Source organism: Lutjanus erythropterus, chromosome 17 (assembly GCF_056507025.1).
Source record: "Lutjanus erythropterus isolate fLutEry1 chromosome 17, fLutEry1.hap2, whole genome shotgun sequence".
NCBI lineage: Eukaryota > Metazoa > Chordata > Actinopteri > Lutjaniformes > Lutjanidae > Lutjanus > Lutjanus erythropterus.
Genome location: NC_139333.1, coordinates 25645605 through 25660098, shown reverse-complemented (window position 1 = coordinate 25660098; position 14494 = coordinate 25645605). Strand labels below are relative to the sequence as shown.

Here is a 14494-nt window from a genome sequence, read left to right as displayed (position 1 = left end):
CCACCCTCTTTTTACCTCCTCCTTCCTCTGTCATCAGCACCTCTGTCATGTGTTTTTATTAATTTAATGTAATGTAATCTAATCTAATCTAATCTAATCTAATCTAATTTAATTAATTCGATTTTATTTTATTTTATCTTATTTTATTCCATGTGAGTCAAAAGTAAATTCACTGTCCGCCCAAACGTTTCTATTGTTGTTAACAATAAAGCTTGAATAAAAGAGTGAGATCGCGCTACAGAAACGTACAACAACTATATTTTACGGACATCAAACATTTGTTGTACACTGTTTATCAAGATGCTCGCATCCAGACGTCTTTACACACGCAAAAATTCCACCGTTTCTTGTTTTCTCAATTTGCACAGCTCTTTAGTAAGCGACAAACATGGGCACTAAGTACTACACATACTTTATTATAAATATACGTAGAAGCAGCGGTCACAGTCGTGGTCGTCGTAATTTCCGAGTAACACCCAAAGGCAGCGCAGCTCTTGAGGCGTGCTGATGTTGTTGCTCTGCCTGATGACATGTGAGGACTTTGTGTTCTGTTCCCAGTCCGAGATGGTTCCTGTTACACTGACCACAGCAGCTCAGTAAACTCCACAACTTGTAAACTGTAGTTACACCACTCAATTAAAACCACACTCTAATAATAATGATCATAATAATCACAGTTTGTTTGCTTAATTTTGTGTTAGTTAAAAAAAAAGCTGCATTAAGATGAAACTAAGTACATGTCAAACATATGCTACCAAAGCAGTCACAAAAAGGTTAAATTCGATCCTAGTGAACACAGTGAGCTTCCAGAGCACCTACAGTTCAGAAATTAATGCTTCATATTTCAGATACTGCCTTTGTTCAACAAGGGGCGCTAAAGTGCAACTATGGACTACATCTCTAATTCTGATTTCTTCATAACTTTTATGTTTTTCAATGACTGTAACCCTCCCCTAACTAACTGTCTCACTTGTTATCACAAAATATTCCAATATTCAAGCTGTTTATTGTCACTCCGGTTATACAAGTACAGTCGGGGCGAGTAAAGGGATGTTTTATTTGCAGAGCGAATTTCACCATGGCAATTCAAAGTGCTTTACATAAAACATTAAAAGCATCAAGAAAAAGCTTAAAAGGGTTTTTTTTTTTTTTTTTTTTTTTTGGTGTGAAAACAACCCACATTTTCCCAGGCACAGTCACAGTGAAAAATCTGAAAATGTTATGTTATATTAACTTATGTAGGTCATAGAGCCATCACTAATAAAGTGACTGCTTCCTTGTGTTAACTTAATTAATTAGCTAAAAAAAAAAAAAAACTCACTAAAATAATAAATTCTGTCTTTTTATTCTAATGTCACAACCCCAAATTGTTTTCTTAGGCAGCAATATACATCATCCTGTCATCATAGTTATAAACAATATTTAAATGTGATTTAAACTAAAACTTTTTTACAGTACATATATGTTGTCTCTCAGATACTTTGGCTGGAACATATGGCTAATCAATATCCTCTACACTCATAACTTCAAGGTAAATGCCTTTGCTTGATTTTTGAGTTTTGAATCAAACTCGTCTGAGTTTTGGAGACTTTTTGAGCTGTGTACCTGATGTGTCATTATTTGGGTGCTTGAAAATTAAATGGTTGAAATTATTGAAGAAAATATTAAATAATTAACCAATTATTCACTTTCACTTCAATGAGTTTACTCAACAATTTTTGAAATGCAATATTTTGGGGGATTTAAAACTCAAAGATTCCAGTTAATCTAAAGAAGAAAAGTGAATTATTATAAAATTTTGAGCTGTCTCAACATTTTTTGTTTTTACAGATAAATAAGACAAAGAAAATCAACATATGAAATGAAACAACAAACAGAGAACAGCCTGGAGGAGCTGACCCCGCTGTTTGCAGGTGGGTAAATGACACACCACTACAGACACCATGCTTTTTTGGCTGCACGAGTCAAACCTTGTTGCCGCTGAGTTACATTTTCATGACCACCAAACACAAGAAACCATCCTCAGTAATGAGAATTGGGCTCACAGCTGCAACAAATGAATTAAAGTCCACGCTGGAGACTTTTTGGTCGTCCTACCTCCTGAGATGTGACCTCTTTTTCCTCCTCGCACTGGGTCATGTCTCTCCACGCCTGCCCACTGTCGTCTCTCTCCCAGAGGCCGTTGGAGCCACGGCACCGACGCACAATGCCCTGGGACAGTGGAGGAGAGTCACAGCAGCCATACTGACATGAAAAGTTTCAACTTTTTACATCATAATTAGAATATTTTATCTATAATAATTCAGATTTTTTAACTCATAATTCCAACTTTTTAGATTTTATTTGGAACATTTTAACTCATAATCATTTCTTTTTTAATTCATAATTCCAACTTTTTCAATCATAATTAGAGCATTGTTAGACTCATAACTGATAATTATTATCTAAAAGTGCGATTCACCTTTTTCATACTGGGGCAGGTAGAACGGACATGAGATGTGGACCACAGAGCTGCCAGGAGCATCTGTCAAATGTCCTGTTACAGAATAATCCCCCAAGAAAGAACAAGAAACTAAAAAGACAACACAAAAGCCATTTTTGGTGTTAATTTAAATGGCATCATTGCACATTTTTCTTGTTCTCTTTCCTTTACTCTCCTTTTCTCTTCCTTTGCATTATGACTCACGACTCACGAAAGGCTACCTTGAAGATGTGGCTTATCTTCTATCATTTTGACACATTTATCATTTTCGTCTTTTTACTGGACCCACTAAGACTTTACCACTGGTCTTCTCAATCTGTAAGGACGTTCAGACATGAAAAATACTTAACAGCATAGTTTGGATTATTTGAATGTAATTTTTTTAAAATGTGAAAATACATTGTTATTACATATTGAAGTACAGCAAAACCAAATGGATTTACAAAGACTGAGAAAAGAGGGGGAAATATATAAAAAATATGTATGCTGTGGTCCTTTTTAAAAGTCCAGAATAGAAAAAGAAAAAAGGTAAGAGAGTAAGAAATATATTGTCTCTTTGCAGTTTTTTTGTTTGTTTGTTTGTTTGTTTAGTTTGAGCTATAATCAGATGTATTTCCTTTCATTTTCAAAGAATGAACAACGAGACATAACTACATACATCCAGAGAGGATGGGAGAGAAAATACTTTTAACTCTTTAAAAACTGACAGACACCTCATATTCTTCTGAGGAGCAGTGATGCATACAAGTTTTAAATGAGCTCCACTGAGCTAAACAGTCAGAAATCCAGGGTTTTTCCCATGAAATCAGTTTATGAAGCTGAGTCCCTCTGCTGGTTGGACACAGTATTTCATTTGTGTTCCTTAAGATCAGTCAGCGGAGGAAAGAAGCTGCTTCAGGGTTGGTGCAAATTTCCCCTCAGATAAAAATTTGTAATCCAAACACGATCAGAATGAAAACTTTTCCTGTTTGTGTTGCTTCATAAAAAAAAGTGTTCGAATAATGAAATAACAGGGGACTTTTATTGTGAAGAATTTAAAGAAACAGTGTATACCAGAAACTTATATGACCACCCGCTCGATTAACGTGATTGGTTCCTCAGGTTTATGACATCATATACCCAGACTGATTGACTCTGTTTTTATGAGACTGCACTTGTTTCCTGCTTATTTCTCTCCTGATATGTCTTGCAACACATAAAAAACATCATGAACATTTTAACAAAGTTGAAAAAAACAATTTTCACTAGATTTATGGTTATTTATAGTTATTAAAACACCAGTCAAAATGTACTGTTTCAGTGTCCTGATCAGGCCTGGGGAGTAATGGATTACATGTGACAGGATTACATAGTCTGGATACAAAAAAAAGGTAACTACTTAATTACATTTACAGAAAAAAGAAGTGATCAGATTAGTATTTAGTAAAAATTGGGATTATTAGTAAAATTACAATTTTAAAATAAACTTTTACTACCATGCACAGAGCACACACAGCTGTTTACTGGGTGCAATTTTTGTCATTTTTTGTCTTTAAATCAATCAGTTGATAAATTGCACAACAAGCTGCAATTATTAATCTATTATTAACTCACTATTAAATTATTCTGCATCTGTTTTTATAACAGATTAATCAATGTAAGTTATTTTGTCGTTTAAAAAAAGGGCAAGATTTCTCTGATTTCATCTTCTTAAATGTGAATATTTTCTGGTTTCTCTGCTCCTCTCTGGCAGTAAACTGAACATCTTTGAGTTGTGGACAAAACAAGACATTTGAGGACATCATCTTGAGTTCTGATCGACATTTTTCAGGAATTTCTGACATTTCGTGGACCAAACAAACTAATCGATCAATTGAGAAAATAATCAACCGATTAATTGATGATGAAAACAATCGTTAGTTTCAGCCCTAAACACACTATATCAGGCTAAACGATTTCACCACATTTTACATCCAGGTAATCCAAAAGTAATGGAAAGTACTCAAGCTACATTACTTTAATACTGTAATGACTGTTACTGAATTGGAATACATTTTGAAAGTAACCCTGGTCCTGATTGGGCTCTAATAATAACCCACACTTTTAAATAAAAGGAGAAAAAAAATGTCTCATCACTTGTTATATTTTGCATTTATAGTCATATGGATATAAGGACAGATATATGGATAATCATGCAGGATAATTATGATGGTTTTGTGTGTTTTTGATGCTGTCATCGCCTCCCACAGTCATTTTTAAATGGTTGTGAAAATGAAAGCGAGTGAGTGACTGCGGCCTCTGAAGCTCAGAACTGATCAGTGACATTTCACACTGTTTTAACCAGAACATACAGGACTGATTCAGCAACGTGAGAACCAAACAGTCTTTCTCTTTGTTTTTTTTAACACATCAGAGCTCATTTCCAACCTGAAAAAAACAATGTGAAAATCGTGTTGTGTTATTTTAAAGAGCCTGTGCGTGTGGATTATATGTGTCTTAAGATAAGATAAGCCTTTGTTGGGAAATTCAGCTGTTGCATCAGTGACAACTACAGAAATAAGAAGAGCTGATAAGAAGGCCTACACAACAGGAAATAAGATAATAAGTAATTACATCTACTTAAAAAAAAGAATAAAAAATAGCTGCATTTAAAGACAAAATTACAGGACATGAGTGACAGTGGTTAACTGTTTACACTAGAATAAAATATAATATGATAATTTTCCTTCTCTGTGTTTGTCTCTATTAATATATAAATAGGCCAGTATTAACATAATGAAGCAGAACAAGATATAAGATATAGCATGGGTTGAAATATAGTATACATACAGTATAATGTATACACATACATAGGACATAGTACTATATTAGTTTGAGTATCAGTAAAGGATATAACATAGCATTATGTAACATAACGTAATACAATATAATAAAGCATAACATGACACAATAGAACATAATATAATATTTAGTATAATTTAATTTTTTGATGGCACTTTTATTGTACTTTGTATGTTTTTGTTTGTTTGTTGCATTATATATGTATTGTTATTTCCAAGAAGTGTGAATCAGATAAATACTGTGACAGTGAATATATAATATAGAAGAAGAAGAAGTAGAACATAAATTGAAGGATGTCAAACTGACGAAAAAATCATAAAAATCATAAAAAGTAATTCAGATTAATTATAAACTTTAATATATGAGGGCGTTTCCTCCTCTGGTTGTTTCATTTGAAGACAATTTCATTTTGAAGAAAATTTTTGTACTTTATTTTTTCTCCCTCAGTATTTGGGGGTCAGTATGTTTGGAGCCTCTGACATAAATAGACAGGAAGAGACAAGGAAATCTGAAGTGAAGTTTGAACATCACTTTTCACTGTTTTGAACAACAAAATTGGTACCAAAATACCTGCAAATTTAATGCATGTGTGCTCTTGAACACAACTACGTTAGAGGAAACTAATGACAACTTTTACATTTACAGCGTGAAGAGACGATTATAAAAAACAAAACAAAAAAACAAGCTCAGTAGTGTGACGCAGCGCGGGCCGCATTCACTTCTGCTTTCATTTCGGGAAAATACTTTCTTCTCCATGACATGTTAATGTGGACACACTGCGGTTTTACAGATTAAATCATGACTATAAAATACATTTAATCACTCAGTATAATCTTTTAACACATGCTTTCCATCGCCCGCAGACTGGATTAAACAAATAAAGGAATACATATATAAATACGAATAATTTCTTGGCTCTAATCTCTAGACAGCAATAGATTTAAATAAATAAAAGTCTAAATAATCCCATTTAAAGACTCAAGAACAGCTAATTTTGTGTCTTGTTGCTTAAAAATGTCAAAAAATTCTATCAAACTGTTTCAAACCAGACATAAACTGCATGAAAATGAAGAGCGAGCTGTGTTTGTGTCTATGATTTTACTAGTTTATCTATTCTATAATGAGTTTTCAGATTTGTTAGCGACATTATTTTATTGTGGCATGAATATATCATCATGACACTAATCGAAATCCGAAATCTTGCAGAGGTTTGAGTTGTTCAAGAGCAGCACGTTGTTTCCCGCAGATATGTGAGGAAAGTGAAAATAGGTGCGTCCCTCTACAGTATAAATGAGGCGCTGCAGCAACAACAGCAGCGACACACACAATCTGAATTAACTTCATACAAAGACAGTTTGTAGCTTTAAAAAAACAACAACAAAAATGTTGAGCAGGGTTTTGTTTGTCTGTCTGCTGTCTCTCAGTCTGTACAGTGCAGCCTCCTCACTGAGCTGCAGCTGGATGGATCATAAATTCAGACAGCACAGTGAAGAGTCTCTGAATCTGCTGGACACCATGGTGAGTGCACTGCTTTACATTTCATTTAATATTGCATATATTTTTTATGTCTATATTATTCCATTTTTATCTTATCCTGGCTTATGATGTGTTTGATACAGGCTAATTATGAGGATGCTGAAGTGGAGGACACTGTGACCTTCCCTAATCAACTGTACAACCAGGCGTCTATAGCATCAGTAAGTCAACTCAACTTCTGTCTGCTTTTTTTTTTTTTATGGAAAAGGACTCATCCAAAAATTGTTTTTCGGGGGACTGAGGCCAATGCGAATATTATTATACTGTAATAGAAATTCTGATATCTTTTTCCTGAATGAAAGAAACCTAATGAAAATTAGTTTATGCAAGATATTTGCACAATCATGCAGAGACCTGCATTCTTCTGAGAATTAAAAGTAAAATTTAAAGTAATCAACTTAAAAATGCTGCTGAGGGTTAGAGTTAGGGTATTGTCCAAAATAACACAAGGGCATTAAAGCAGTAAATTGTCACCAGCTTTTTTTAATAATTAGAAATAACTATGAATTGAAATTGAAACAAATAAAGCAATTCAGAAAACGGATCAAATATGCACAAATAGCTGTTTATAAAGCTATGAGAACAAAATGCTGTTTAAGAAAAAGTTTTCATAAAGGCGCATATTGGACAACATTGACTGCTGATAATAATACAGACCAATATAACTGTGAAAAGCTCATATCAGGCCAATAATATCTGTATTTCAGTTTTGGAAACTTCTGTCAGGAAGTGTCATGAATGTAACCCCGTCGTAATCTTCCTTTTCTTCTTCTTGCAGGATGAGGACAAACTTCGGTTCACGGTTCAGGTTCTGGAGGAGACGGCTGTCCTGTTTGAGGAGGATCAAAGCTCGGCATCATGGGAGGAGAACACAGGGGACAACTTTGTCAATGTAGTGACCCAGCTGGCTGACGGCCTTCGCTCCTGTGTGAGTATAAACTCACTGAACTGTGAATTCTGCTTCTTCTTCTTTTTTTTTTTTTTAATCACATAGTACACTAAAGTCCTGATAAATGTGCACATTAACAGCTCCACTGTCACAGTGTAATGAACATTTATTTAAGTACATTACAGGTGAAGTATAGAGTGTATTTTTAAAATATTTCTTTTATGTAGATTTGGAGCCATGGCCACAAGAAGAACAAGAAGCTGCACATGTATTTCATGAGACTCTCACACCACGTCCTACAGAAAAAGGTGAGCCCGCATAATTCCTATATCAGATTATTTTTAGTCTCATATATTTTCAGATATTTTACACCTGCTGCATGTTTTACTAATGATAATATTGTTGTGTGTGTAGAGCCACAGTGCTGCAGCCTGGGAGCTGATCAGGAAGGAAATCAAAATCCATCTGATGAGAGCAGACCAGCTGGTTTCACCTCTACTCACCACCAACTAACATCTCTTATCTGTCACATCGACAGTCTGTTTATTTATTTGCTTACATGCAAGTTATTTATTTATTTATTTATTTATTTATTTATTTATTTATTTATTTATTAATTATTTATTTATTTATCTATGTATTGCATTGCTTGAGTTTTTATCACATCTTTCCTATGCAGAGGATATTCTTTTTTTAATTTGCATTGACTAAATTTTATATATTTTCCATCACAATTAATCTATTTATTTATTTATTCACATATTTATTTAATTATTTATCCACCTATGTATTAACATATTTATGTATTCATCTATTTATTGGTTATGTGTGTCTTAATCTCATTGTCTATGTTGGTGACCATGCTTATTTTTAATTTACATTGAGCAAAAAAAAAACAAACAAAAAAGATGTATGTTTATGTTTATATTTTTATAGACAATAAAAAAAAAATTCTTCCAGCAAATAGAAATGTTTATTGTTTTTATTTCTGTTGCATAAACAAAAGAGATGCAGATTCTTTCTTCTTAATGAGTCCAATCAAACAACATGTAGGAACACGAGGGGCTTCTCTCAGGTTTTTATAGTAACACCTGATGTAATATAATAATAATAATAATAATAATAATAATAATAATAATAATAATAATAATAATAATAATAATAATAATAATTTGACAGTTGATTACAACAGACATTATGAGTTAACTCCTGCAGTGCTATCAGTTTCATCTCTTTGCTTTTAGCTGACACAAATATGCAGGTCTTAAAGGGACTGTGTGCAGGATTTAGCATTTAGCAGTTAGCTTGCAGGATGCAAACTTCTCTGCCTCACACTCCCCTTCCAAGTGTGAAGGAGAAACTACAGTGGCTGCAAAACTCAAGAAAAACATGAAAGGACATATCTGGAGTCAGTGTTTGGTTTGTCTGTTCCGGGCTACTGTAGAAGACTTCACACTTTGAAGACAGAGCTTGGACAGCTGCTACCTCCAGCGATGGAGCTCGGACCGCTCCTCGCTGTAACAGTGGAGCTCAGGCCACCGCTGTCGCTGACGACGGAGCTCAGGCCGCTGCCAGCTTCAACGATGGAGCTGGGGTTGCTGCTGAAGATTAAAGCGGAGCTGGACACACACTTGACTGTGGCGATGGAGGTCGGACCACTGCTGATGGTGAAGATGGAGATTCCACCTCAGATGACGGTGAAAGTGGAGCCTGGGCCGCTACGACCAGTGAACGCCACTACAGCGTGAGATGACGGAGCTTGACGTGCTGCTGGCTGTGATGCCCGAGCTTGAACCTCTGCTAGCTGTCGTGACAGAGCTGGAGCCGATGCTCGTGGTGCTCGCAGAGCTGATAGAAACCCTGCAGCCTGGACCTGACCTGAACGTGACCACAGATCGTGGAGCACCTGTGACTGTGATGCTGGAGCCCGAGCAGAGACGCATCAGGAGAACTGGACATCATGTTCCAACATGGTGTCCATTAATTCAAAAGAAACGTTCTCACCCAGCACATAGAAGGAAAAAAAAACACAAGCCTCTCCTGACAGAGGCAGACCTTTTTCACTGTAATTTTTCTTAATAAAAATCATTTATTATTAGACCAGATGTTTCATGTGTTGTGCTTCCATATTGTATATAATAAATAGACTTTATATAAACAGAGGGGGGCAAAAATACATCAAAAAGTATATTTTTTCAAATTACAAATACTTGCTCATCAAATGCATTTAATAAAGAACAAAACACTGATGTGGAAAACGCATTAATTAAACTTGTAAACCCTGACACAGCACGTAAGTGTTTACTGGACATTTTGACAGAAAAAAACACTTTTGTTACTGTAAACTGAATTGCACAGAATTACGAAAGATAAAATAAATTTAATAAGACAATTATTAGAAAGTACTTACTTGCTCATAGCTGTTTGCAAGACACAAGTGATTATAATGAAAGCATATGAAAAAATACATACTTCCACTCTGAATTAATCTTAAAATGACATTTCATTCTTAAATTATTCTTATTTTAGAGTGTATTTTTATTTATTTATTTATTTTAGGAACAATGCAAAGTGCATCACTGAATTCAATACAATAATGACTGAGGGATTCACAAATAATCTTGTACAGGCTGTATCATATTTGATACAAACATTTTCAACAAGATTTTGCCATAAAACAAGGTGCAAAATATTAAATAATTATAGGTTGTTTAACTAAAGGAAAATATTCATATTCAAGTATTAATAACTAACTTAAAGTGTAAAAACTTGTACCCTGTTCTGTTTTAATTCTCTGACATGACAAATGTCAGTTTTATCTTGTACCTTCAGTAGGTGTGTGTCAGAAATCTGAAAAGGGTCCCACATGTTCCTGAATGTTTGAACTGTTGTTTTGTTTATGTAGCAGGAATAAAAACAGTCAGTTTGCTGGAAGAATTTTTATTGTCTTTAAAAATATGAAAATACATAAAGTTTTATTTGATGTAAATTTAAAAATAAGCCTCTTAACCAACATTTACAAATGCACAAACGATTCAATAATTGGGCTAAAGTCAGCCAGTAAATAAATAGATAAATAAATAAGTTAATAAATAGTAAATAAATAAATAGATTGCATTAACAGACTGTCGATGTGACAGATAAGAGATGTTAGTTGGTGGTGAGTAGAGGTGAAACCAGCTGGTCTGCTCTCATCAGATGGATTTTGATTTCCTTCCTGATCAGCTCCCAGGCTGCAGCACTGTGGCTCTACACACACAACAATATTATCATTAGTAAAACATGATAGATACCATAGAGAAATCAATAAATTAACAGATAAAGATAGACAGACAAACTCACCATTTTTTTCAGGATGTGACTTGACAGTCTCTTGAAATACATGTGCAGCTTCTTGTTCCTCTTGTGGCCGTGGCTCCCAATCTACATAAATAACAAGAAAAGAAATATGTAAATCTGTTAATGTCAATATTACACATTTGTCAGGACTTCAGAGATCTAAGTAAATGTAGGGGAGACCAGGGGTGATTGTAACAGGGGGCACTCAGTTTCTCCAATCAGAAACAAGCTGGAGTGATATGACATTATGCCTCTGCAGGATCGTTTCACCTCAGTCGACATTTTTCACAAAAAACGTATGAACTTAACTTTTTGGATGTGCAATAATTTGTCTTCTGTTGTCTAAAGTTTAGACGATGTCATTATTTTAGAAGTTATAGGTCAAAAATTGACAACATGTTTGTCTGCGTTGACATTTCTGTTAGAAAATGGTCACATTTAACTAAATTTAAATGTAAAATTACTTTGACTCAATTCAAATAATTAGGGACAACAGCATTTACGAACAGCTCGGACAAATTTTTGCCTTCAAAATCTAGTTACAGGTGGAATAGCTGCCCAGTTTTCTACAAAAATAGAAACAGAGTTGGTCTAGACTGGTCTGAATTCTAACACTCTGACTTCTTGCATTAGATTTTGTATTATAGGCTTGTCCTTATTAGTGAAAATGTATAATTTATATTAAGAATTAGTGCACGGACTTGTGTATTTAAAGTCGCCAGTGATTTATGATAGAAAATATTAAAAATGTCACAAATGACTCTGGTCATCCCTAATATAGGAGCAGAAACCACAGCTCAGTCACTGAAAGTGAGTTTAGACTCACGCAGGAGCGAAGGCCGTCAGCCAGCCGGGTCACCACATTAATAAAGTCATCCGCTGTGTTCTCCTCCCATGATGCCAAGCTTTGATCCTCCTCGAACAGGACAGCCGTCTCATTCAGAACCTGAACCATGAACCGAAGTTTGTCCTCATCCTGCAAGAAGAAGAAAAGGAAGATTACAATGGGGTTACATTCATGACTCTTCCTGACAGAAGTTTCCAAAACTGAAATACAGATATTATTGGCCTGAGATCGGCCTATCAGGGCTATGTTGGTCTGTATCAGTATCAGCAGTCAGCGCTGTCTGATATACACCTACATCAAAACTATTTTTAACACAATATAATGCAGATTGTTTTCATTTGTTCGCTTTAGACACTGCAACAGCATTTTTTTTTATTTATGCTGAATACTTTTAATTTTGCTCTTAATTCTCAGGAAAGAACATAGAAAAATCTGTCACTCTAGTATGAACTCGTATAAATCTCTGGTTTAAACTAATATTCATCCATTTTCTTTCATCACCATTGCACCGAACAGAAAAACTGATGTGGAAGATTTTACAAAATACATGCCCCTGTCCAGTGCTTCTTTCTTTCTTTTTTTTTTTTTAAACAGAAATTAATGCAGATTCTTTTTCATTTCTTTGTGTGTGTGTGTGTGTGTGTGTGTGTGTGTGTGTGTGTGTGTGTGTGTGTGTGTGTGTGTGTGTGTGTGTGTGTGTGTGTGTTTATAGGAAAGATTTAATTACATTATTTTTCTTAACTCAATTTGTTCTGTTTTATTAATTTATAATTATTAAAAATACCTGTGAAACTTTACTCTTTCAGTGCCCTGCTGTCATTTTGGATTTTATATACTCCCTAATATCAGTACCAGCATTTCTCTCATCATTTGTTATATTTAGCATTTATAGTCACAGCAGACAGAAGCTGAGTTGACTTACTGATGCTGTAGACGCCTGGTTGTACAGTTGATTAGGAAAGGTCACAGTGTCCTCCACTTCAGCATCCTCAGTGGTGTTAGTGGAGTTATTAGCCTGCAACACACACACACACACACACACACACACACTCATCAGATAAACTCATTCATAGTAGATAATTCAGTGACTTTACTGTAAATGAAATGTAAAGCAGTGCACTCACCATGGTGTCCAGCAGATTCAGAGACTCTTCACTGTGCTGTCTGAATTTATGATCCATCCAGCTGCAGCTCAGTGAGGAGGCTGCACTGTACAGACTGAGAGACAGCAGACAGACAAACAAAACCCTGCTCAACATTTTTGTTGTTGTTTTTTTAAAGCTACAAACTGTCTTTGTATGAAGTTAATTCAGATTGTGTGTGCCGCTGTTGTGCTGCAGCGCCTCATTTATACTGTAGAGGGACGCACCTATTTTCACTTTCCTCACATACACACCTGGTTGTGTGGTAACTGTGGTTCAAACAGCCTCCAGACGAATTTAATGTCACACATTTCGGATTTCAGTCAGTGGACAAAATGTCTCCCACAATAAGACAATGTTGCTCAGAAATACAACAGAAGCTGAAATACCGCTCTGGGTTTTATAGAAAAATCGTGCTATTTTTTTTTTCTTATGATTTTCAGGGGAAAACTGGAGAAAATTAGTTATTTTTTTTAAATGAAATCCATGTTGTTGGTTAAGTTAGCTAATTATTTAGCATAATTTAAACAAGTTAGTTTGCTTGTTCTGTACTTAAGAAATTTAGGGCAAGACATTGAATTAAAAACTAAGAAAATCAAATGTTTATTTTACCTTATTTGCTTGAAAAAGGACAACAAGCACTATAACACTTCTATGTTGACATTGTTGGTTCTCAATAAGTCAATTTCTTTTTTTTATTATTATTTATTATAGGCTTCTGTGCTCATTGTATTTGATACTCTGTCTTATATTTAACGTCACTTTTTAACTCTTTTTGACTCTTTTTTTTTTTTAAATGTAAAATAGAAGCATCTTAATTTTATACAAACCTTACAGTGTGCCGTGGAGTGTTTCTGAAGGAGCATTTTTTATTTATTCTTTTTACTCAGACTGTTTGACCTGTGCAATGAGCCCTTCACCTGAAGAATAAATGCAAAATACCTGAAGTATCCAAAGAGCAGCTGTATTGTGACCAACAGAAAGACCAAGCAACGCTTCCACTCTGTTGTCGTCATATATGTGTATATATTTCACCTTATACTATATCTGACATTCAATATGCTACTATTGTTTTATTTTATTATTAGTCATAGTAGGTCAGGGGTCTGCAACCTGAGGCTCCAGAGCTCTTTAGCTCCTCTCCAGTGGCTCCCTGTGACTTTGGCAAAAAATGGTGTGGAAAAGAATAACATTATATTTTTAAAATATTTTTCATGTTTCATTGTTGTAGGTCTATGAAAAAGTTGAGACAGCTCAAAATTTTTTAGCCAACATACTACATACATCAGTTTTGAGCCCCAGTTTTGAAGTTTTACCAACTACTGATCTTATGTTGAGATAATTTACTTTTCTGCTTTAGATATATTTAAATATTTGAATTTTAGAAACCCCAAAATGTTGTATTTTATTTTTTAGGCAACAAAATAGTAACAAATCAG

The 14494-nt window shown here is 34.6% G+C and overlaps 2 protein-coding genes across 2 annotated transcripts; one reads left to right on the top strand and one right to left on the bottom strand.

Annotated features, from left to right (window-relative positions):
- Positions 1-6685: 6685 nt before the first annotated feature.
- LOC146312304 (interferon a3-like) lies at positions 6686-8240 on the top strand. The gene is made up of 5 exons (XM_084740443.1): positions 6686-6820; positions 6922-6999; positions 7617-7766; positions 7955-8035; positions 8142-8240. Exons 1-5 carry the CDS (start codon positions 6686-6688, stop codon positions 8238-8240), a joined length of 543 nt encoding a protein of 180 aa, XP_084596569.1.
- Positions 8241-10877: 2637 nt separating this feature from the next.
- Positions 10878-13172, bottom strand: LOC146312303 (interferon a3-like). Its single transcript, XM_084740771.1, has 5 exons — positions 13038-13172; positions 12836-12928; positions 11893-12042; positions 11070-11150; positions 10878-10976 (listed from the first exon to the last, which is right to left on the bottom strand). Exons 1-5 carry the CDS (start codon positions 13170-13172, stop codon positions 10878-10880), a joined length of 558 nt encoding a protein of 185 aa, XP_084596897.1.
- Positions 13173-14494: the final 1322 nt, after the last annotated feature.